Source organism: Chionomys nivalis, chromosome 19, assembly GCF_950005125.1.
Source record: "Chionomys nivalis chromosome 19, mChiNiv1.1, whole genome shotgun sequence".
Classification (NCBI taxonomy): Eukaryota; Metazoa; Chordata; class Mammalia; order Rodentia; family Cricetidae; genus Chionomys; species Chionomys nivalis.
In genome coordinates this window covers 53749974-53774170 of record NC_080104.1, presented here as the reverse complement: position 1 = coordinate 53774170, position 24197 = coordinate 53749974, and the positions used below count along the sequence as shown (strand labels likewise).

At 46.8% G+C, this 24197-nt stretch overlaps 1 protein-coding gene across 8 annotated transcripts in view; it reads left to right on the top strand.

Moving 5' to 3' along the window:
* Nucleotides 1-24197, top strand: part of Cabin1 (calcineurin binding protein 1) — a 126016-nt gene that overhangs the window by 5248 nt on the left and 96571 nt on the right. For 7 of the 8 annotated variants that reach the window (XM_057751599.1, XM_057751597.1, XM_057751598.1 and 4 more), the window contains exons 2-17: nucleotides 3334-3408; nucleotides 4035-4127; nucleotides 4544-4657; nucleotides 5870-6004; nucleotides 7622-7802; nucleotides 8673-8802; nucleotides 10433-10582; nucleotides 11890-12176; nucleotides 13113-13281; nucleotides 15309-15445; nucleotides 15993-16210; nucleotides 18382-18460; nucleotides 19003-19190; nucleotides 20118-20270; nucleotides 21163-21357; nucleotides 23798-24040. In XM_057751599.1, the coding sequence (XP_057607582.1) occupies nucleotides 3406-3408; nucleotides 4035-4127; nucleotides 4544-4657; nucleotides 5870-6004; nucleotides 7622-7802; nucleotides 8673-8802; nucleotides 10433-10582; nucleotides 11890-12176; nucleotides 13113-13281; nucleotides 15309-15445; nucleotides 15993-16210; nucleotides 18382-18460; nucleotides 19003-19190; nucleotides 20118-20270; nucleotides 21163-21357; nucleotides 23798-24040 (2475 nt within the window). In that variant the 5' untranslated portion in view covers nucleotides 3334-3405. Of the gene's footprint in view, nucleotides 1-3263; nucleotides 3409-4034; nucleotides 4128-4543; nucleotides 4658-5869; nucleotides 6005-7621; nucleotides 7803-8672; nucleotides 8803-10432; nucleotides 10583-11889; nucleotides 12177-13112; nucleotides 13282-15308; nucleotides 15446-15992; nucleotides 16211-18381; nucleotides 18461-19002; nucleotides 19191-20117; nucleotides 20271-21162; nucleotides 21358-23797; nucleotides 24041-24197 lie in introns of all 8 variants that reach the window. The other variant, XM_057751595.1, reaches the window with a different exon arrangement.

The following is a 24197-nucleotide window of genomic DNA, read 5'->3' as shown; positions in this document are numbered from 1 at the left end:
AATATTACTGTGTGTATGGTTTTTGTGTATGGAACTTAGAATAAAATTTGGGGGGGTTGGTTCTCTCCACCTCTGTGGGCTTCAGAGATTGAACATCGGTTGTGAGGCTTACATGGGAAGCACCTTTACCTTCTGAGCCATCTCTCCATCCTGATTGATTTGATTTTTCTAAACTTTATTTTATTTGCATGTGTGAGCTTGTGTGTGTGTGTGTTGGGTTGGATGTACACACACATGTAGATGCCAGAAGACAGCTCCCTGGAGGTTTTTCTCTTCCACATTTATGTGGGTTTTGGGGATTGAACTCGGGTTGTCAAGCTTGTGCATTTCCAGGCTGAGTCATCACTGGCCCTTCACTTTGTCTTAGAATCCAGGTCTCTTGTTCTCGCTGTGTACACCAGACTAGTTGGTCTGCATGCACAGACGTAAGATTTCTTATCTCCAGTTATGTGTGTATGTATATACCCATGAGTGCAGGGGGCCCTGGAGGCTAGAAGAGGATGCTGCATTGACTGGAGTTGGACTTATAGATGGTTGTGAGTTGCCTGACTTGGGTGCTGGGAACCGAGCTTGTGTATTCTGTAAGAGCTAAGGGATCTTCAGTGCTGAACCACTCTCCAGTCCAGCTCTGTTGTCTCTTTTTTTTTTTTTAAATATTTATTTATTTATTTATTTATTTATTTATTTATTATGTATACAATATTCTGTCTGTATGTATTCCCGCAGGCCAGAAGAGGGCACCAGACCCCATTACAAATGGTTATGAGCCACCATGTGGTTGCTGGGAATTGAACTCAGGACCTTTGGAAGAGCAGGCAATGCTCTTAACCTCTGAGCCATCTCTCCAGCCCAGCTCTGTTGTCTCTTAACACTGTTACATTGGGAACCAGTCTTCAGTATGACTTCTGGAGGGGATAAATGCCACTCAAACCACAGAACCCTTCTCTGTTTTGAGAATACTGTGTCAGAAACATAAGTGCAGATGTTTGTCTTTCCACAGCACCAAAACAACAGTAATAAAGTAATAAGTGATAATAGAATAACAATAAATTCACAAGGTATGGCAGTTTCAGTGGCACCAGTTTTCCAGATATCCCCACTTTCTTTGATGACCCTGACTGAAGTAAACACAGATTTTTTTTTTATTGAAAAAAAAAATTTCCGCTGCCTCCCAGCCTCCCATTTCCTTCCCCCAGATTCTTTATTCTAGTGTTAGTTCCTAATATTAACTTTAAGCTACACATTATGGATTACATAGTTTGTGATGATGACTATCTTCATACAAGAACATGCCTCTGGCCAAGAATCTCCTTCACCCCTCTTCAGAAGAGAAGAGGAAACAAACACTGGGTGCAGCACCCCAGTTCCTACTTCATGCATGTGAAATATCCAGGTTGTTAGGAAATCACTGTGGTTTTAGCCATGCACAAGTAAAAATCTTGTGTGTTGGTTACTTTACTACCCTCTCTCAGCCTACAGGCAGAAAGCAAGACTTACAGGAGAACCCTCTTTCTGGAGGAAGCAACATTCAAAGTACCCTGAATCCAGGGCTAGAGAGATGGCTCAGAGGTTAAGAGCACTAGCTGCACCCACATGGTGGCTCACAGCCATGTATAATGAGATCTAGTGTCTTCTTCTGGTGTGTAGGTACGCAGGCAAAGTACCCTGAGTCCAGAGAGTGAATTCTCTGTGTGTGTGTCCCTGACCCCTTCTGTCTCCAGAATTGCTGTCCAGGGGCAAGAGGCCTCAGCAGAGTATGAGGGGTGTTTTGGAGGTCCTGAGAAGTAGGAAAGCCGGTGGAAATGTAAGGAGTGGTTCACCTGTGGGGAAGCTGCTGCTGCTGTGAGCCAGAATGCTGCTGGTTGTGGGTTTAAGAGCAGAGCTGCAGACGTGAGTCCGTTTGTAGAGGGGAAAAGACAGGCCTGGGTCCAGATGGTAAAATGGGCAGGTGGACAAACAGGAGAGCAGCAAGCACAGGCAGCAGCAGTTAGGTAGGTTCTGTCAGCAGCTGGGACATGGCTGAACTGAAGCTCCTGGGAAAGCTGGGCATTGCCTGCCTGTCAGCCCCGATGCCCACACCCGATGGCCAGATGATGGGTTGGTGAGCACTGTTGCCAGTGCTTTTCCTTAGTCTGGCATGTCCAGTAAGTTGTTGGTCCTAGTTTCCTAACAAAATTTTAATATGTCCTACAGTCCCAGTTCACCCGGTACATTTATAGTATGGCAACCTTTCTACTCCCAGGAATAGTCGTTTATCAGTCTGTGCTGTGGGTGTGCTGAACAAACTGTAGCTGGAGACTGCTCGTTCGTTTCCTGGCCACACAGACCCAAAGAATCATGCAGAAATTATATTAATTACATCACTGTTTGAATTAACCCATTTCTATTATTCTGTGTATCAGTACGAGGCTGTGGCCTACTGGTAAGATTCCAGAGTCTTCCTGCTTCTGCAACTACATGTCGTCTGTCTGACTCCACCTACTCTCTCTATTTATCTCCTCCAGCCTGGCTATATTCTGCCCTGCCGTAGGCCAAGGAAGATTTATTCATTAACCAATAAAAGCAACACATATACAGAGGGAATCCCACATCACAGATGGACGATTCCCATGTCCACAATGTACATAGTCATCCTCCATACTCAAGATGGAGTCCAAAGCTGCTTGTAAAATAGAGGCTCTGAGGACAGGGCACAGCCTGAAGAACCAGAATTTTACACAATATAGACTTAGAACAAGCAGGGCACAGCCGGATCTCAACATTCTCCCTGCCTGCTGGTCCATTCTGTCTATTCCAGATACATCACATAACTGGAACCAGACAGTGTTGACTTTTGTGTTTGGCATTTTTTTTTTTTTTTTTTAGCTTAGTTCTACAGGTTCCTTCATGTTGTAGCATGTATCAGAATATTATTCTTTTATGACTGGATAGTGTTCTTTCATGGACTTTCCCCATTTTATTTGTTCATTAGTTTGTGGGTGTTGTGGTGACTCTTCCTTTTAGCTCTTAGGAATAACCATGAGCAAGTTTTATGTGAACATGTTTTCTTCTGAGTAAATGCATAGGAGTAGAACTTTCAGACCGCATGCCGATTCTGTTTGGCGTTTTGAGGAATTGCCAGTGCGTTTTCCAGAGGGGCTGTTATATATTCCCAGGAACAACATAGAAGTTCTAACATCACCACATTCTGCCATCCCCATTGTCTTTTACAGCCTTCAGACTGGTTTGCCTTCCTCTAATTTTGTTTTTCTCATATTTCTAAGACACAGGTGGGTCCTGGCACTGTGCTGTTCCTGGTTCTTCCTGAACCCCTTGGTCCTGTTTCCTTTTTAGGGGACTGTAGACTGGCACATCCTCTACCAGTAATGGGAACTGATCCTCCGTGGTGGTGCTGAATCTCTAAATATGGTAAGAGCTAATGCCTGCCCAAGTTGTTGGGGACAGTGTTGTCACTTTGTACCTGGAGTAAGGGGCATTTTCCTTGTGCTGCCAGGAACACTGTTGGTACACCTGTGGGTGAGGATACTGACTGGCTGTTGCTTTAGGGCTTCAGTCACATTAGTAGGAAAGACAGAAGACTGACGTGCTTCTTTGGGATTGTTATTCTTTCTGTTTTGTTTGTCGAGACAGGATTTCTCTGTAACAGCTCTGGCTGCCCTGGAACTCACTTCGTAGACCAGGCTGACTTCAAACTCACAGAGATCCACCTGCCTCTGCCTCACAAGTGCTGTGATTAAAGGCGTGTGCCACCACTGCATAGCTGGGATTGTTTTTCTAATATACAGGCCTTGTACTGTGTTAAGTAGAAGCTGGGTACCCCCAGCCTCTGTTCATTCTGTGGTGGGCAGTATCCAGGGTTTACTTTGCATCCTGATTGGCATCACCCCACAGACAAATTCTTATTCTAGTCTTTACCTCTGGGTGATTGTTGGTGGTTCATTCCTCCATAGCTTTTCATAGCAGTCTAGAATATGTTTGGAAGCAGAATTGTATTCATCTGAGAACTACGCTGCTCTTCCTCTGAACATTTCTAGATTCGAATTGCAGCCTTAAATGCCAGCTCCACAATTGAGGATGACCATGAAGGAAGCTTTAAGAGCCACAAAATCCAGACAAAGGAGGCCCAGGTATGTATGTACTCAAAGATCTTCCTCTGGGGTGCACCTTGCTGCTCATTTTAAATGAATTCAGGCATCTCCTTAATGGAGTTGTAAGGGGAGATTGCAATGTGACGGTGGCTGGCTTCACCTTGTGTTGGACTTCTTCACTCTAGAAATAGCCATGCTCGAGAGCTGTCTATTCTGCCCTTTGTGTTGCTGCCTCTTGCCCACGCTTAGTGGTGCTGTGATTCTCTGTGTGTGCCCGAAAGGGACTCTTTTTCCCCAGTGATGAGGTCTGGACACTGAATAGCATTTCTTTTGTAGTAGCGGCTGTGGCTGACAGTTAACTTGGCAGTGACTCACAGCCTTCCTGTTACACAGATTTTTGGTTTAAATGGATCAACTTTTGTGTGGTGTGAACCATCTCCTATCTTGGTTTTCAGGAAGCAGAGGCTTTTGCTTTATACCACAAGGCCTTGGATCTACAGAAACATGACAGGTTTGAGGAGTCTGCCAAGGCCTACCATGAGCTCCTGGAGGCGCGCCTGCTGCGGGAGGTGAGGCACTGGTAGGCTGGGTTGTGGTTTTTGAGAGAAGAGTCTCAACTTTGAAGTCTAGGCTAACCTGAAACTCAGGGCTTTCTCGGATGCTGGGATTGTGGGCATGGAACACCCTGCCCAGTGCTTTTTAGTGTTGTCTGTCTCTTGTTTTGCACATGTGTACCTGTATGTGTGCATGTGTGTTTGGCTTTAGTTTTTTTCTTTTTGAGACAGAATCTCATGTAGTTTAGGCTAGTCTTGAACATGCTGTGTAGCCAAAGCTAGCCTTGAACTGATTATCCTACTCCTACCTCCTGAGTGCTGGTTGGCCTGAAATTCTCTATGTATACAGACCTTTAACTAACAGTTTTGCCTATCTCTGCCTCCTGAACGCTATGATTAAAAGTATGTATCACTATGCCCAGACAATTTTGCGGGGAGGGTGTATTTTAAAGACAGGGTTTCACTGTGTATCCCTGGCTGTCCTGGAACTCACTCCGTAGACCAGGCTGGTCTAGAACTCACAGAGATCTGCCTACCTCTGCCTCCCAAGTTCTGGGATTAAAGTTGTGTGCCACCACTGCCCGGCTCTGGCAATAGTTTTTATTCAGTCATTTCTTGGAAGAGTTAATGTTTTTAAGTCACCGCTATAAAAGCATCAGTGAACTAACTTTTTATGTTAAAGATGTTTATAATCCTTATGCTCTTTGATCTCATGTTCACATTTGCTATCCAGGCTAGGAATTACTGTCCTTTTATTACAGAGTTTACCCGCAGCAGCTCTTTGGTTGGAGTAGCTTATTGGTGGTTATATGATGGTTCAGAGTCAGGAACTTGGCCTTCTGGGGAAAAACTTTAGGTCCTGCCTGCTCACCCCACGAAGCCTCTCCACACTTGTCCCTGAGTAGGGGAACTGACTGGACTGGTTTGTCAGAACTGATAAACATTTCCAGCTACACTGAGCACCCGAGATACAGCAGCAGGGGCAAAAAGGAGTCCCTTGTCTTTCTTGATTACCAAGTTTGGCCTTGGTATCTTTCTGGTGGTTTGGCCTTTCTTTGTATGATTGGAGCTGTCAGGTCTGTCCAGAATGTCTGCAACACCTTAATTTCCCAGGTAAGGTGAACTGGGCTGACTCAAGCAGTGTCTGGCCTGGAAACCAGGTATCCTGTTGATTGCTTGCTGAAGCTCTAGGGACGGGGAGTCGCTTCTGTTTCTCTTTCCTCTCAGGCAGTTTCTTCCGGAGATGAGAAGGAAGGGTTGAAACACCCTGGACTGATACTGAAATATTCTACATATAAGAACCTGGCCCAGCTGGCAGCCCAACGAGAAGATCTAGAGACAGCCATGGAATTCTATTTGGAGGTACGGAGTTGGTGGTACTCAAGTATCCATTTACACAGTTAATGAAGAAGGGGATATGATGTGGTGGTGTTGACTGAAAAGAAGAGTTTGTAGTGGTGTCCTACCAGGATATTGAGCCCGAGGCATTGAATTTAGAAAGGCCTGGAAAGCAGGGTTAGGGACTGGGATGGACTTTGTACCATCAGTACACCCATGACTGTAGGTGACTTAATTCATCCATTTGAGCCTCCAGGTCTATGCCAGTGTAATGGGAGAAAAGGGGGAAAGCCGGACATAGTGGTACATATCTATAAACCAAGCAGTGGAGGGGCTGAGGTTGGAGGATCACATAGTAAGTTTGGAGCAAAGGAATCCAGTTATTAGGTATGAAGAGCAGAACCTGACACTTGTATTCAGTGCACTGCAGCCATAATAACATCGGCATTGTTTCTGTTGTACCAGATAGTGCGCCAAGGGCTCTCCATGCAGGCTTATGCCATTTTGCAAGGAGGTTGAGCTTATCCTCATTTCAGTGATGAGGACACAGGCTTAGGTCATTCTGCTAATTAATGTTAGAACAGTGATGTGAACTAAGGTCTTCTCAAAGCCTATAGTTTTTCTAGAATCGTGTAAGAGTCCCATATTTTCTTTGTATCCAATTCCTCTTCTTATGATTTATTTTAAAGATGTATCATATTTTTAATTAAGTGTATGTGTGAGTATGTGTGTGTGACTGCAGGTGCTTGCCAGGCCCTTTGGCTTCAGACCCCCAGAGCTGGAATTACAGGTGTGAGCTGACTGACGTAGGTGCTGGAACCAAATTCATATCCTCTGCAAACTCGCAGCAAACGCTCCTAACCTCTGAGCCATCTTTTCAGCATCTTATTTCCCCTCCCACGTATTCACATGCCAGAGGTTAATGCTGAGTGCTGTCCTCAGGAATATGTCCAGGTTTTTTGGTGCAGGGTCTCTTATTGACCTTGAGCTCAACCAATTAGAACTAGTCTAGTTGGCCAGTGACTCCCGGGATCCACCTGTTTCTTAATGGGTTTGGAGGATCAAACTCAGGTCCTCGTGTTTGTTGGACAAGCACTTTACTGATAGAGCTTCCCCCAAGAGTCCTCTTTTACGTCTTACCTATAAATATGTAAGGAGCACAAATGCTTCCGTAAGTTTTGTGTGACAGTTCTCATGTATTTCAGGACTATGAAGGGAGAATGACCTTGAATTCTTAATCCTCTTCCTCTTAAGTGCTGGAATTAGAGACGTGGACTCATTATATAACATGTATTTCTTGAGGATTTTATTATGTAGCCTAGACTGTGCTGAAACTCACTTTGTAGTCTGGGGATTGGTCTTGAACTTGCTGTCCTCGTGCCTCAGCCTGCAGAGTGTTAGAACTGCAGGTGTGAGTCACCATGCCCTGTTCCATATGACTTTTTTGTGTCCTTTCTCTGGGTCTTGGACACATGTGACTCTGGAGAAGTGAACCAGCTTTACTAGTTATAAGTAGGCATGGTGCCTTGCGTGCCCTGCGTAATTTGGATGGCTGGGCCAGTGCTTCGTCCCTTTGTCCCCAGTCTGACTGCTCAGTGAGAAGTCGTGTGTACATGTGCCCTCTGCTTGCACTGCTTCTAGGCAGTGATGCTGGACTCCACAGACGTCAACCTCTGGTACAAAATTGGACACGTGGCACTGAGGCTCATCCGGCTTCCCCTGGCTCGCCATGCTTTTGAGGAAGGACTTCGATGTAATCCTGACCACTGGCCCTGCTTGGACAATCTCATCACTGTTTTGTACACCCTCAGTGATTACACAAGTGAGTCTGAACAGAGGAGAGAAGTTGATTTGGGTAAGCTGGTAGCAAAACTGATCTTGTTAGACTTTCTGCCAAACTGAGGAAGAATGGAGATGTTTTTGCATACTTTATTCTGTTTTCCTTTCTTCATTAACCTCACAATGTAAGTATAACAGTAAGATAGTGTTAATGTGTTCCCTAAAGGACTTCCCCTTTACCTTTGTCCATTGTTCTGTCTTTTTTGGGTTGTTGTTCTTTTTTTTTTTTTTTTTTTTGAGAAAAATTTTCTTGTGTCACCTAAGCTACTCTTGAACTCAAAATGCCTGCCACGTTGAGTGATTTAATGGCAGACATTTCTCATTGCTTTGGAGGCTAAGCCAGCAGATTGGTGCCTGCTCTTGGCTTCTGTGTTTGCCACCTCTGATATCTTTACTTGATGGGGTGGGGTTGGGAAACGAGAGGGAAGGTGAACCCATTTCATGTGTATGTGATATAGAGGTCTAGTTCATCCTGGGTGGCATTGTCACTCTCATAGCAGAGATGGCTAGACATTTTGAAGGATAAATAGCTGATCACTGTGAGCTCTTTAGATTTTTTTTTTTTTTGCAGCAGTTATTAAATATGGAATCACAGGGTTAAGGCTACACAGGAAAGTCACACATCTGTTTGCTTCTGTCAGCAGCTGTGCTACTCACCTGCAGGTGTGTGTTCTGGTGTATTCTGGATATCACAGTCTCAGCAGTCATTACTAATTAATTGAGTAGGGTAAGATGCTAGCTCATCATTGTTGTGCGTTCTTTGATTCCAGAGTGGGAACATTTTCCTGGTGCTGACTGGGAGGCTAGAGTTCGGGAAGCAGTCTTAGCTCCTCACCTGTTTCTTTCCTGCTAGCATGTCTCTACGTCATCTGCAAAGCACTGGAGAAAGACTGCCGATACAGCAAAGGTCTGGTCCTCAAGGAGAAGATTTTTGAAGAGCAGCCTTGTCTCCGGAAGGACTCACTTCGAATGTTCCTCAAATGGTAAGGCCTGCATCACGTCACCACGTGTGGCTAGTCAGCATCAGGAACATCCTTCGTCCCCCTCTGTGTCCTGATCTGAGTGCAGTTGGAGTCCTTGAACCTCCAGGGCTCTGGCCCCTGTGCTGCCTTCCTCAACAAGCTTGTGTTTACTCGCCTGTTTATTGTTTGGTGGGGTTAAGGAGTAGGAATTGAACTCAGGGTTACAGCCCCTGCCAAGATTTTGTCATCAGTACTGCCCAAATTCAGTATCCCAAACATGTCCTGATCTTGTGCCACCCCTGCCGTGCCTCCAGAATAAAGCTCATTCTGACCTGTATCACCTAGAGGACCTTTGCAGCCTGGGCGCTTCCCTCTCCCTTTACCTCCTGCTCTCCCCAACTCCCTCCACACACACATTCCTTTGTTAGAATTTTCTCAGGTGCCTCGCATATTCCTACCTGGTCCCCTTGTGACTTACTATCCTGTCTCTTCAAACCTGTGGCCTCCTGTGCTGCTAGTTTTATGTCTACTTAACTCAAGCTAGAATCATCTGAGAGGAGGGAACCTCACCTGAGAAAATACCTCCCTAATATCAGGCTGTAGGGCATTTTCTTTATTAGTGATTGATGAGATACGGCCCAGCTCACTGTAGGTGGGGCCATTCCTGGGCTGGTGGCCCTGGGTTCTATAAGAAAGACTGAGAAAACCCTGGGAAGGAAGTCAGTAAGCAGCATTCCCCTGTGGCCTCTGCATCAGCTTCTGCCTCGAGGTTCATGCCGTGTTTGAGTTCCTGGCCTGACTTCCTCCAGTAATAAACAGTGCTGTGGAAGTGTAAGCCAAATAAGCCCTTTCCTCCCCAAGTTGATTCTTGGTCATGGTCTTTCATCGCAGTATAGAAACTCTGGCCAAGACCCCTCACCTGTCATGTTGTTCCCACTTGTTTTGCATTGTTTCACTTACGTTGCAATTCTCTAATGGTGCCTCTGCAGCCTCTGAGCTCTGGTGCCCCTCTTCCCCAGTCTCCACTCAGACAACCCTTCTTGCTGGTCAGGTGTTCCCTGGCCCCTAGCATTCACCTGTAGAGGGGATTGGTGGCTGCTTGTCTCAGGCTCTGTTCTCTATAAGCCTACCCCTGTGCTCATGAATGTCTTGAGTGAAGTAATGTTTCTGAGGAGACTGTTAAGTCTCTAGAGTGACTATAGTGCAGTAGACTGCTGGAGGCACTGGGGCACACTGGGAGGGCAGGTAGTATGTCATCTCAGACTGTGAGTGCTCACCTGAGACCTTTCTGTAGTTTGGAGATGCTGTTGATTTTGGTGAACATAATTTGTCTAATGACTTTGTTGGAATAGACAGGCGAGGCTTTTCTTTCCTATGGCTTTTTAGACACGAAGGTGTTACTATTAATACATACAGAAACCTGTGCCCTGTTGTGGACCATGGAAGGAGCAGAGGGCTTTTGTGATTCCCAGTGTATGTAGGCATATGCATGCTGATAACTACTCATTTGAGGTCAGAGCCACGTTGTAATTTATGTTCAGCAGCCATCAAATATTGATTACAGGGTATTAAATTAAATGTATCTCTCTTTGTAGAATTTTATCTTTGGTTCTAGTGTTAACTAATTTCCTCCTGCCTTCTATGCTTTTAGTGACATGTCAATTCACGATGTGTCTGTGAGTGCAGCGGAGACACAAGCCATTGTAGATGAGGCTCTGGGGCTGAGGAAGAAGAGGCAAGCGTTGATCGTGCGGGAGAAGGAACCGGACCTGAAACTAGTGCAACCCATTCCTTTCTTCACGTAGGTCATCTGGTTTCTCTAGGAATATCGGGTGGTCTGTCAAGATACTCCCTGCGCAGGAGGGAGGAACCCCAGGCCCATCCATGTCTAGAGGTGTGGGAAGGCTGGTGTGCAATGGCTAGAGAGCTGGAGTCATGGGCCTCCTTGCAGGCTACTAAGAAACAGGTTCACTCTCTTTAGTATGCCCGGTGTAGGTTGTTCTCCCAACCACTAGGAATGTTCTTATCTTTTTCAGTCTTCTCTGCTGAGCAGAGGAAAGAACACTAACATTTGGCACCATTAACTAGGAGAGAACCTGGCACCCTGGAGTTTGTCACAGGTGTGGACTTTCCTGGCTGTTGAGTCTTTGTTCATATGAGGGCCAAATGACATGTAAGATGTGTAAGGTGGGCCTCGGCGCAGCCCTTGTGAGCCCTGACATGTATAAGAGGCCCTTTCCTTCATGGAAGGGGGAGCTGATATTGGTGGCTCACTGGAGTTAGGGTAATTTAGTACTGCAGTAAGCTTTGGCATTTAATTTTTGCTTTAAAATTTTTGGCATTATAGACAAGCTCACGCCTAAAATCCCAGAACTCAGGAGGCTGAAGCAGGTGGGTCTCTGACCAGATTGCATGAGTTTAAGGCCAGCTGGGACTATACAATACGACTGTCTCAAACATACATATACACACACACATTCTGCCATTGAATCTTGAATCTTTAAAATTTAGCATGTCCTGGCACCAGTATAATCCTAACCTCTTGCCCCTTGGTGACCTTACTCAGTCATTGCTGCTGTGGTGTAGAGCGCCTCTCCTGTGTGCCTTCACAGCAGTCCTGGTGTGACCTTAGGGACTGTGGTGGTGGTGTACCCCTTTAATCCCAGCACTTGGGAGGCAGAGGCAGGCAGATCTCTGAGTTTGAAGCCAGCCTGGTCTACAAGAGCTAGTTCTAGGACGGACTCCAAAGCTACAGAGAAACCCTGTCTCAAAAAACCAAAAAATAAAAATAAAAAATAAAAAAAATATGGGAACAGCATCTCTCTTTTGTAGAGGGTGACATAATGGAATAGAACATTGGGGGTCTCTGCTGGGGTGAGGACCAGGAAGATAGCAGTCACTGCACCTGCTCTGGTGTAGGCTCCTCCACTGTAGCACATGTTGGAGTCAACACTTTGTTGGTTATAATAGTGACCAACGTGCTGACTACTTTATCCCTGCTCTGTTGAGGTCACAGCTCCTGGAATAGATAGTTGTGCTGAATTTATTTATACAAGCCAATTGGCCTCTAAGAGGTGCTGACCAGGTGTGGCACCCCTTTCTTTGTAGGTGGAAGTGCCTTGGAGAGAGCTTGCTGGCCATGTACAATCACCTCACCACTTGTGAACCCCCAAGGCCCAGCCTTGGCAAGAGGATTGACCTGTCTGACTACCAGGACCCTAGCCAGCTGCTAGCATCATCTGTAGTGGTTACACCTGTCAGTGTGGTCCAGCCAAGTCCTGTTAGCACCAACCCAACTGTCGCTGTGGCTGAGCCTGTGCTGTCCTATACGTCTGTGACCACAGCCAGCTTCCCACTGCACAGTCCTGGTCTGCTGGACACAAATGCTCCCATGGGTGAGTAGACCTTGTAAAGTCACATTCTGAAGAGCCTATGTATGTATGTTGAGCCCAGCAGGAATAAGAACAGGGGACTTTGGCATCTCCAGGGAAATACATCACATGGCATCTCCAGGGAAAAGCATCATGCTGGCCCTTGTAGACTGAGTGAAAATGAGAGCTCCAACCTTGTAGAAAACTAATCAGCCTGGTCCCAGGGCCAGCACAGAAGCTTTCACGCTCAGGGGCTTGGGCTACAGTTGCAGCTCCTTGGCAGATTCCCATTCCTTTCCCAACTGCTAAGTCTTTCCATGCAAGTCCTCCTCTCTCTTGTGATGTGATCTGGCGTCTCCTTGTTGCTGGTCCTGCTTTCTTGCTATATGCATGCATTCTAAATTTGTTGACTTTAGAAGACATTGAAGTTGTTACCATGTGTAATAGTACATTTTTTATTACCACTGAACTTGTAAGAAGTTTTTACCAAAAGCTCCCATGCAGTTTCTTGATTTTTCTGTCACTACACTCAAGAATACCTGGCACTTAGATAAGTTTCAGAATGACTGTAGGCATGGTTGTTTTCTCAGTCACACGTGACACTTCCCTGTTCTCTACATAAAATTTATGGTTTTCTTTTTCTATTCCTGTCATTCTGTATTTGGTGGGTCTTGGCTAAGGTCAGAGCCACTTACCCTGCCTGCCCTAGGATTGAGGCCACAGAGGCTCATGCAGCTGGTTAGTGCTGAAGGTAGACGTGTTCTGAGCCCTGACTAGGGGGTCTCTTCAGTGCAAGAAGGATATGGGATTTAAGGGACTCAGGAATGTTTGTTATTAAAAAGAGATCTCATGGCTGTTACAGAAGAGTTCAGTGCTGGAGGCTTGTAAGCAATGGGTACTTGTGTTGCTGTTTTCCTTGCCTGCCATTGTGTAAGATTTTAATTTTCACTCTTGGTGAAGGTGATGTTTCTGGGGGAGATAAATCTAAGAAAGGTGTAAAGCGTAAGAAGACTTTAGAAGAGAGTGGAGAGACAGCAAAGCGGAGGTCCGCCCGTGTCCGAAACACCAAGTGCAAAAAGGAAGAGAAAGTGGATTTCCAGGGGCTTCTGGTAAAGTTCCTGCCGTCCAGGTACTGTACTCTCGTGTTTTTTTCTGAAGTAACCTGCAGATTGCTGTCTTTTTCTTCCAGCAGCATTTTCATCCTAATAGCTCCCCTCCCTTTGGGTACCCTCCTTGTTTCCCTTGACCTTTGCTTGGATACAGAGTGTAGATGGCACTAGATTGACTTCTTGGTTTTTTTCACCTCTCCTAAGGGTGTGTGTTTGTTAGTATTCAGGCGTCTATACTGGCCTGACCTTGGGATTCTGACAGACTTTGTCCTCAGCTGTGGCCACTAAGAGCACCTCCTGTGTATATTCACTACGTTCCCTTTTAAAGGGCTCTGCGCACCTCCTCCCTCCCTCCCTCCCTCTCTCCCTTTCCCTCTTTCTCTCTCTCTCTCTCTCTCTCTCTCCCTCCCTCTCTCTATCTCTGCCTTTCACTTCTCTTCTGCTGCTCCTGTCCCAGAAGCCGGTGTCCCTCCTTCCCTTTCCCTCCACATGAACTCATTGTGTGGCATCTTTCTCCAGCGTGTCGCTTTTTTAAAATCACTACAGTGTTTCTGCCTTTCTTTGTTTCCATGATTCCATTGCTTTCTGGGAAGACGGAGGAAGACCTGGCTCCTTTATTGATTCTTCATGACCCTCAAAGAATCCTAGGGCAGAAGGTGCTGTCTCAGAAACAGGAGGCACCTAGGCCTCTAAGTTCTTACTGGTCCTCCTCCTTTGGTCTTACCCTAGACTCTCTCTCCTGAGCCTTCCTAGGGTTTATCGTGCCAGTGGGCCTGCTTCATGGTATTCTGTTTCTGTCCTCCCAGCAAAGTGAAGAGAGCAAGTAATCTGCTCTGCTCCATCATATTTCTCCTTTATAGCATCTGGAGGGGGGCATATTTTTGATCTTCCAGGACTTCCTCTCTCAACTCCTGTGTCTTTGTGAGTCTAGGGCTTTTCTCCCTTTACCGTTATCTGAGCAGTGTTTGATCAGTACACCATCAAGAGATCTCAGTCTTCAGCGGTCATTTTGACAGTGACAGTTTATTTCAGTGGTTATTCCATTAGAGTTCAAGGGGAACTCAGAAACTTTAACAGACTGTACATTGTTTTATGTCAGGATACTTAGCCTCTCTTTTTCCCCTCCCTCCATCTCTCCCATGAGGGTAAAATTCTTAGGTGAAGGTTGTTTTTAGTACACAGCTAAGGAGGACCAAGGTGGAGATGTGATGCCTTCTGCTGGGTTTCTCCTGAAATGTGCTACAGGGAAGAGTGTCTCTTTGGGGAAGTGAAGGATTGATTGTGTTGTAGTTGAGTGATCCTGTCTTCCCTTAACCCCGCTTGGCCTACCGTGTGGTCTTGTTCCCTGCCTTCTTTATATGGGGCTACAGCTACTTCAGGTTGGTCTCCATGGAGTTTGAATATTTGTTACTGTGAGTGTCCTGAGAGACATTTAAAGGTTCCCTAAGTGTTATGCTGGTTGAGGAAGCTATAGGGTGGCTAAACATGGTCCTAGGGAAGGGTCTGGAGGTGGTGTCTGCAGTGTGAGGAGCCATGCACGGATAGAACTCGGATGGGCTTGATGTTGCCCCACAGCACACCTGTGTTCTTCTGGCTGGAGCCTCTGCTTGTGCTTAGCTCCTCTGTTGTCAGTCCGAGAGTGTGCCCTCTGGTTCTGCTCCCCAAGGCAGGGCCCTGTGGTGGTTGGTCTTTATTTGGGTTGTCTGTGGGTGAGTACCTGCTTATGGTCCACCTCTCACATTGAGAGATGAGCTTGCTGCCAGCCACTGCCTGTATTTGTAGTTGTATTCTGGTACCTAGCTTTGTGCGTGGCACATGGCTGCTGCTCACCAGCTGTCTGTTGGTGGTATAGAGTAAGTATGGGTACCGACCCCACAGACTTAGGAAGTCTGGAGAGAGGTGGCGCCCTTTGGAGGCCTGGATGGGTGCTCTCATCTGTCTGTTTCAGTGTCCTTCATCTCTGCTCAATCCAGTTGCTCTACTAGGAGTTGGGATGCTTTGTCATAGTGAGTGGTATGGCTTTGTGATGTGAGCATGTTCCATGTAGGTTAAGAAAACTGGACCCTGAGGAGGAAGATGACCCTTTTAATAACTATGAAGTTCAGTCAGAAGCTAAGCTGGAGAACTTCTCAAATGTGGGGCCTCACCGACTGTCCTTTGATTCAGCCACATTCATGGAATCTGGTAGGAATCAGCAGTGCCATCAGTCACTGCTGGGGTTCTTCCTTCCACCAACCTGTAACCTGCCTGGGTTTTGTTCTGCATGATGGTTCAGGGGTGTTTTGTGAGCGTTGGTGAAAGAGCTGCTGTGGTCAGCTGAGGGCTCCGGGTGCATGCTTGCTGTGCTCCTGAGGCTGTGTACTTAACACCGGCCTCAGAGGCTTGCCTTTGCAAGCTTAGTGTGTGTTATCACATCTATTCTGTGTGTGCTGGGTCCCAGACATTGTTTTGTGTGTATGATCTCATTCACTGCACATGGGAGCACTTGGAGGTTAGCCCTTTTGATATTCATCTTAGACATGGGAACTTTGGGAGGCTTGTTCACCATTGGCAAGTGCTGGAGTCAGCACTGAATGCTGATAAGCCTGGTCTTAGCACTGCAGCATGGCTTTATGCTTACCTAGATTGAGTTGGGGAAGAGAGGAGCCAAGTTGTCCTCTTCTGAAGAGAAGAGAAACTGGGTGCAGGGGGCCTATTCATCTTGGTGAGGTTATTTTCCTTCTCTGGACAGAGAAGCAGGATGTGCATGAGTTCCTGATGGAGAACTTGACCAATGGGGGCATCCTAGAGCTGATGATGCGCTATCTGAAGAGCATGGGCCACAAATTCTTGCTGCGGTGGCCCCCAGGCCTGGCAGATGTCGTTCTTAGCGTCTACCACAGCTGGAGGAGGCATAGCACCAGCCTGCCCAACCCGTTGCTGAGGGACTGCAGCAACAAGCACATCAAGGTTGGGCCTCTTTTTTTTTTTTGGTTTTTCGAGACAGGGTTTCTCTGTGGCTTTGGAGCCTGTCCTGGAACTAGCTCTTGTAGACCAGGCTGGTCTCGAACTCACAGAGATCCGCCTGCCTCTGCCTCCCGAGTGCTGAGATTAAAGGCGTGCGCCACCACCGCCCGGCTAAGGTTGGGCCTCTTAAGGGCTATAGTGTCACTGGAACCAGGAGACAGTGACAGGGATCTTCCTCGGGTGCAGGACTGCTGTGTCCAGCCCACTTGCTCTATTTAGTTCTCGGTCTGGAACCTGGACCATTGTGCAGTTTGAAGCAGGGAGCCACATGACCTGCCTTGTGTCCAGAAAACTCCTAGTGATCGAATGGGATACTCTGGGGGTGAGAATGAGTATAGCAGTCTGAAGGTTGCTGCCAGTTGAGCCATGGCGGTGACAGATTCCATTAACGGCAATACAGTGGAGTTGAGGTTCTGGAACACAACTGGCAAGATATCTGGACTTGAGTAAGAAGAAGTAAGCCATGGGGACGGTGTCTAGTGTTGTTTACTGAGATGAGAGTGGTCATAGGAAAAGAAAGCTCTGGCTGTATTTGACAGGCTAGGAACTATTACTAATTTGTAAAAATGTTTTTGTGTGCATACATGGTATTAGGGGCCTTGTCATGCTAGGTAAGAACTCTATCACTGAGCTTTATCCATAGCCCTGTTTATACATTTAGCAGGTGAGGAAACAGCTAGGTAGGGTGCTTAGGGGAGTGGTGGCGTCCTCCAGCAGTTGGGAGCTAAGCAATCAGCTCCATCTACTGCATTCCCTATCACAGATTCCTCTTGTAGTGTTTTCTAGAACTCAAGGAAGCAGGCTTATCAGGCCCACCTCTCTTGTTGAAGGTAGAATGCCAGGCACTGAGGTAGGAACGTGGAAAGACATCTATTTTGGTGACTTTTTTTGCTGATAAAACATCATGATCAAGGCAAGTTAGAGAAGGAAGGGTTTATTTGGGGCTTAGAGCTCCAGAGGGATAGGAGTCCATCACCATCTTGGTGCAGAACACGCGACAGGCAGGCAGGCATGGTGCTGGAACAGCCGCTGAGAGCTCACGTCTTCATCCACAAACCGTAAGCCAGAAACCTCAAGCCTCTCTCCAGTGACACACTTTCCAAACAAGGCCATACTTTTTAATCCTTGCCAAATAGTTCCACTAAGACCAGTACTCAAACTTGTGAGCCTGTGGGACCCAATCCAGGTAATCTTTCTGGTTGAGAGTCAGGCTGAAGTTGACATGTCTGCAGAGCCATTGCTTCGTCACCAAGCCGATCTCACTGCGATACCCCCAGGTAGCTTTTTCCCACTAGGCTTTATTCTCTCCAGGAATAATGTGGGTCAGCAGGAGCCAGTGTTTGAAATCCAGAAATGGGGCTGCCCCTTTTCCAGCTGTACCTGCTGGCAGTGCCCCATCTCTGAGTCTTAGCTTCTTTAGCACCCTGATGATTACACATCCCATTGCTGGCACTTTTAAATGTTGAGAGGTGGCTAGTCTGTGTCTGGCCAGGCAGAGGAGTCAGGTGACAGACAGTTTGCTTCTTCCCTAAGTAGAGCCATCTCTTGTTTTTTCTAAACATTCTGGCTGTAGCCGTGATTATCTTTTAGTAAAAAGAATTAAATTTTCATCTATGCCTCAGTAGGTAAAAGAGCTTGCTGCATAGGCCCTGGTAACCTAGATGATCCCTGAGACCCATGGAAAGAGAGAACCAACTCTGCAAAGTCCTCTGACCCTACACAAACGTGCTATAACACACATACACACGTCACACACATATGCACATACATATAACTCTAGCACAACATTAAAAAATGTATAAATAAATTTTAATCAGTTTTGTAAAAAACACCTTTAGTGCTGAGAATGCAGCTCAGTTAGTAGAAAGTTTGCCCAGCATGCACAAAGCTTTGGGTTGATTCCCCAGCCCTGGAACAAACAGGTGGATATGGTGGCACAGTGTGTAATCCCAGTACTTGGGAGGTGCGAAGACGAGGTGCAGAAGTTCAAAGTTGGCCATTGGCTACATAGTCATTTGAGCCAAACTTGGGATACATGAGAAAGGTTGGTTTTAGTTTGGTCATCTCCTGATGTGGTGAGTCTTTGCCCCACCCTCACTGTGCTTGTCCTATAGGACATGATGCTAATGTCTCTCTCCTGCATGGAGCTCCAGCTGGACCAGTGGCTGCTGACCAAAGGCCGAAGCTCGACAGGTAGGAGGCATTTGTATTCTTGCTTGGCATGGTGATTTTCTGAACATCACTAGGCTGGAGGAAGCCCAAGTGGTGCGACTGAGCCATGCAGTCCCTGGGCACCTTCTCTGAGATGGCTTTTCAGTATTTCTGCTAAATCCCCTGACACTGAGGAGGTAGCAGCAGAGGCAGCTGTAGGTAGCACTTAGCTGCCGTTACCGTTACTTGGGATTTAAGGAAGTAGACTCCCAGCCTTGGAGTGACTGCTCAGTGCTGTATGTGTCTCCAGTAATTTTCTCAGATTATTTTAAAATTCCACCTGGTAGAATATAGTTAAGTTTAGTGTTCAGTGAAGTTAGCAGCCCCCTTTCTTATCTCTCTGTGACTGTCTGACTGGCTACTCTGTATCCTGCTGCTCAGGGGCTGTGGGACTCTGAGGACTCAGGGAACCTAATCATGGACACTTGGGGGCTACTACCGGGAGGGCTGAAGGAGGCCTCTGGGAGCGGAAAGATGTTTGGATGATGTACATGAAAGCGTCACATTGCCCGGATGTTTTCTAGTGTCCCCCCGGAACTGCCCTGCTGGTGTGGTGACAGGTAGGTTTGGGCCTGACTTCCCAGGAACCCACTGCCTGGGTGATCTCCTGCAGCTGTCATTCGCCTCGTCTCAGCGGGACCTCTTTGAGGATGGCTGGCTGGAGTTTGTTGTCCGCGTGTACTGGCTGAAAGCGCGATTCTTGGCGCTGCAGGTTGGTTCCGTGGTCAGAACACGCTCCCACACCTGACAGGGAGGGCAGAGAACTGGCTATATTGAGGAAATAAGCATTTGTAACTCTGCTGGACTTGTGTGAGGAAGTGAGGCATTTTGGAAATTGCCAGCATGTCAGTAGTCAAAGCATGCTGCCATTCTGGGAGCACCTCAGTGCCCACCACCGGGCTTTGGAGGGATCCTGTGTTCTCCAGCGACCTCTGCTTAAAACTGCCTAGATTGATCCTTTTATTTTCCCGTGAAGGCTCAGCAAGTAACAGGAATAGGAGCAGGGTGCTCCAAAAGGAATTACTCACCTGGCTTCTTTTTAGAGCCTAGGTGGGAAGGCCAGAGTGACTCGACTGTTCTCCAGTACCCTTCTCTGCTGGTACTTGGGGCACCGGGAGAGTGTGTCAGAGATATCCTGGATCATAGTAGCTCAGTCTGGGGGAAGCAGCATGGTTAATGTGAAGAATGTCAGTTCTAGAGTTAGGACAGGCCTTGGTTTAACTCTGGATTGGCCAGACATCTGGCTGTGCTGAGGTGACATTGGTGTCTTCACCTGTGACATTGTTAATGAAACTTTGTCTCACAGAGCTGTGGAATGGATCACTCATTATTCATGTACTTAGTCACGGAAAGGGATTTGTTTAGCCGCACTTTTCTGGAAAGCCCTTTTCGGTGGTGGGGAAAGAGGCATAACAATTATTGAAGACCTTAGCTTACTGGCACATGCTTGTAATTCCAGCACCAGCCTTGTGCTACATAGTATAAGATCAGCATGGACTATGAGACCCTGTCTCTTAGCAAATAAACAGAAACCAGCTTAAGGGCGTCTGTGTCTAGTGAGATCAGGAGTGTATGGGACCGGACAGCACAATTAGCTCTCTACTTTTTGCCACCTTTTCTTGGTTTTTCTTCTGACCAGGGAGACATGGAACAAGCCCTGGAGAATTATGACATCTGCACAGAAATGCTCCAGAGTTCCAGTGCCATCCAGGCAGAGGCAGGAGCTGAGCAAGGGGACATTGTCATCCGGCTGCCCAACCTTCACAACGACTCTGTTGTTTCTCTGGAGGAAGTGAGTAGATGTCTTTAATAGTATTTTCTTGGTGGAAGATGTACTCTGGTTGATCTAGTCAGACCAGACCTGATCTGCTCCTATGGAATAAGCGATGCCCACATGCCGAGCAGAAGGTCCTGGGGTGAGGGTAGGGGCAGCGCAGGTGTAGGAGACAGTCCTGGACAGACTCCACTGGCAGAAAGCTTGTCCAGCTGGCAAGTGTGGAAGCTGTGACCAAGCGTGATTCAGAAGGAGGGATTCAGCAGGACTGGAGGGAAGCGCTGACTGTGCAGACCAGTGCTAATCTGGCTGCACACAGGAGTGGAATAAATGTGTGTGCCAGGCCTCTGCTGGATGGCACTCTCCTCACGTGCGCCCTCTGCCCTGCTGCAGTCTGTGATGTGTTCACATGGCTGAAAGCATCTATATTCCTCTACTTTTGTTTCAGGACAAGGCCAGGCACTCTGCTGTCTGTGTGCCAGGGCTACATTGGGCCCTCTGTGAGGAAAGGGCCCTGTGGGTCAATAATGCCTGTCAATCCCCTGACTCTTTCTCTGGGTCTTTGGCAGCCAGGCAGTCCGTGGTTGTTAAGTCTGGCTTCTGAACTGTGACCATGAACTGTCACACTGTTTTGGCAGATACTATTCAAGAACCCCTCTGCTTTTGCAGTGGCTGTGTGTTTTTGCTTTTAAAGACTTGAATATATCTGGATATTAACATAACTAATTTTGAAGGAGTATGCACATTGTATGAACACTGATATTAAGTGCAGAACCTAGTGTATTTTGGCTGAAACAGTGCTAGAGTATAAGCTTATCTTTCTCATTTAGATGGGAAGACTCAAACATTGACTAAATTCAGGGAGGGGATGAGGGATTGCTATTAGGCAACATTATCGGACCTTTTTTAGATTGATAAGAACCTGAAGTCTCTGGAAAGGTGCCAGTCGTTGGAGGAGATCCAGCGGCTGTTTGAGGCAGGTGACTACAAGGCAGTGGTGCAGCTGCTCCGGCCCACCTTGTGTACCAGTGGGTTTGACCGAGCCAAACACCTGGAGTTTATGACTTCCATTCCTGAGAGGCCAGCCCAACTGCTTCTATTGCAGGTATGTGCTCACCGTCCATGTTTATATTGCCTTTACTTTGTGTGTGTGTGTGTCTACCTCTGGAAGTTCTGACCTAGAACTCACAGAGATCTACCTGTGTCTGCCTCCCAAGTGCTGTGATTAATGGTGTGTGCCACTGTCGCCCATGAGCTACCACTGCCAGGCTTGTTTAGTTTTAAATCATGACTTTTATTGTTGTTTTGTTTGTTTTTATATGCAAAGTTCTCAGCTTTTATGTTGTCAGAATCTTTTTATGTTGTCATATTTGCAAATGGTTGTGATTTTGTTCGTTGTAAGTTGTTTCATATGCTTAGATAACAGTTTTTTATACTGGACCATTGCTCATCTACTCAAGTTATTCCACAAAGAGGACTGGAGCTCCTCCGAGTACCTGGCAGAAGGCTGCAGTGTTCTAGAGGGAGGAGGCTGGACACACAGCAATAGGGTTGAAAGTATTTTTGCTCTTACTGGCCTACAGCAGTGTATATTTTATGTTTTGCATGTTTTAACTTGCCTGCTTTTGTGTTTCTGGAGTGGGGATCAAATTCAGAATCTTTCTCATGGTAAGGGGGATACAAGAAAGAATTCCCAATTTAGCAAGCTTCTTTTTGTGTTCCTTAGTGTAGCAGTGGTTCCTTCTTGTTGAGTTAATCTTTGGATGTTACTATTTTGGATTGTTAATGTACTTTTTATTAGTACATTGTTGGTTTCTAAGAACTCTACTGATCATCGCCTGTTTATTTAAACCTGGTCTTTTAATGAGATTCCTGGTTTTTTGTTTTTTTATTGTTTACTGTTTGTTTGGCTATATGGTAGTGTTGCCCACAGAGAGTGGTAATTTGGTTTCTACACTAGTTGGAAGCTAGTCTTCTGCTTTTTTCTAATTCTGGCCCTGAGCTGTATGTTCTGTTAGAGCACTATTGGCGACCCCTCATCTTTGCCAACTTTTGAAATCGGTGTGCACGCTGTCTTATATCTGCCTCTTGCATGTTCAGTTTTGATCAGAAGGAGTCAGCTTGGGTATAGGTATACTCCATAGCCCCTTCCCCAGTGACTTCCTCTTCAAGGAGGCTGTTTTCTCAAAGAAGCAGAGGCTCCCTTTTCCTGACTTGGTGAGTTAGGAGAAAGTTTTGTGTTCAAATTTTGCAATATATTTTGAAGGCATTTGGGACCTTTCTGCTCCCATACCTGTGCCACCCCAGAGAAAGGTGGATAGGAACTGCCTTCAGACCTAGGCTTGGGGTTGCAGGGGCAAGGGGTGGGCCAGAGCCAGATGACACACGCAGGCAGTGTCCAGCAAGCTGCCTGTCAGATGTGTGACTTCACAAACTGTTTGCTGAAGCACAGGCCATTGATGAAGCCCATTTCCCTGGGGTTTAGATGGGTTATATTCTAGGCCTCCTCTCCTTCCTCAGAGGAGCTTTATAGAAAGTCGATGGCTTCCACGGAGGTTTTAAAATAGAAGTCATGACTCTGTGTGGTGTTGTAAGAGCCGTGTGTGTCCTGCGCATTGTGCTCAGTGTGGCCTGCATTTCAGTTCATGGAAATGTACTTTCAAGGGGTGATGCCATGGCTGAGGCTCACATGTGCATTGGGGAAGAGGGAGCTCACAGAATGATGTTACTGGCCATTTGTCCCTTCTGAGGCATCAGTTCATGCCCTCCTGTGCTGAGATAGTTCCTCCCTAGCACGTTGCCTTACCCTGCTGAGATGGCCCCCTCATTCCTTGAGACCTGGTGGTAGAGGGACATAATACATTGGAGGAGAAGTATCTTAGTTACTTTTCTGTTGTTATGAAGGGACACCATGACCAAGGCCACTTACAAAAGAATATTTAATTGGGTACTTGCTTACATTTTCAGAGGGCGAGTCCGTGACTGCCATGGCAGAAAGTGTGGCAGCAGGCAGCCCCTGGAGCAGTAGATAAAGAGCATGTATTCTGATCTGCAGGTTGGGTGCAGAGAGAGTGAGACTGGGCTTGGTATGGGCTATTAAAGCCCCAAATCCCACCCCAGTGACACACCTCCTCCAACAAGGCCACACCTCCTAATCCTTCCCAAACAGTTCTACCAACTAGAGACCAAGCATTCAAATATGAGCTCATGGGGGCTATTCTCATTCAGGTCAACACAAGAGGTAACAAAGGAATTAGTCACTTAGCTTCAGTTTTGCTGCTTGCCAACTCTGGTTCTGTTCACAGAGGCCCAGCTTTAGAAATGGGTAGATTAGGCACAAAAGTAAAGCATTTTTCTAAAAGCTCCCAGGCTGGTGACCTGCCATTTTGCCATTGCACCCAGGTCAGTGCAGATGCCTCAAGGCCGAATGAAAACCGCTGAAGGACAACTGCTCTTGGTCCTGTGTTTTCTCCCAGCCTTAGGCCTGTGGTCCCTGTGTGTAGAACTAACACATACTTTTCGTTTTTGCTTCTTCTTGTGCTCAGGACTCATTGCTCCGGTTGAAGGACCACAAACAGTGTTTTGAATGTTCTGACGTGGCTCTGAATGAGGCTGTCCAGCAGATGGTGAACTCAACTGAATCTGCAGCCAAGGAAGAGTGGGTGGCCACGGTGACCCAGTTGCTGCTAGGCATCGAGCAGGCACTGTCATCAGACAGCAGTGGCAGCATCCTAAAGGAATCTTCCTCAACCACCGGCCTTGTCCGGCTCACCAACAACCTCATCCAGGTAACCCTGGCTCCTCTTCACACTGTACTGTCTTCAGCTGGTGTATCTCTCCAATACAGCCTTCTGAGGTTCACTGATAGTCATTGTGACTTATGTACCCCAAAGGGATACGTTGACTTCTTTGGCTAGAACTTCAGAGTTTGAGTTCGCTGTCTAC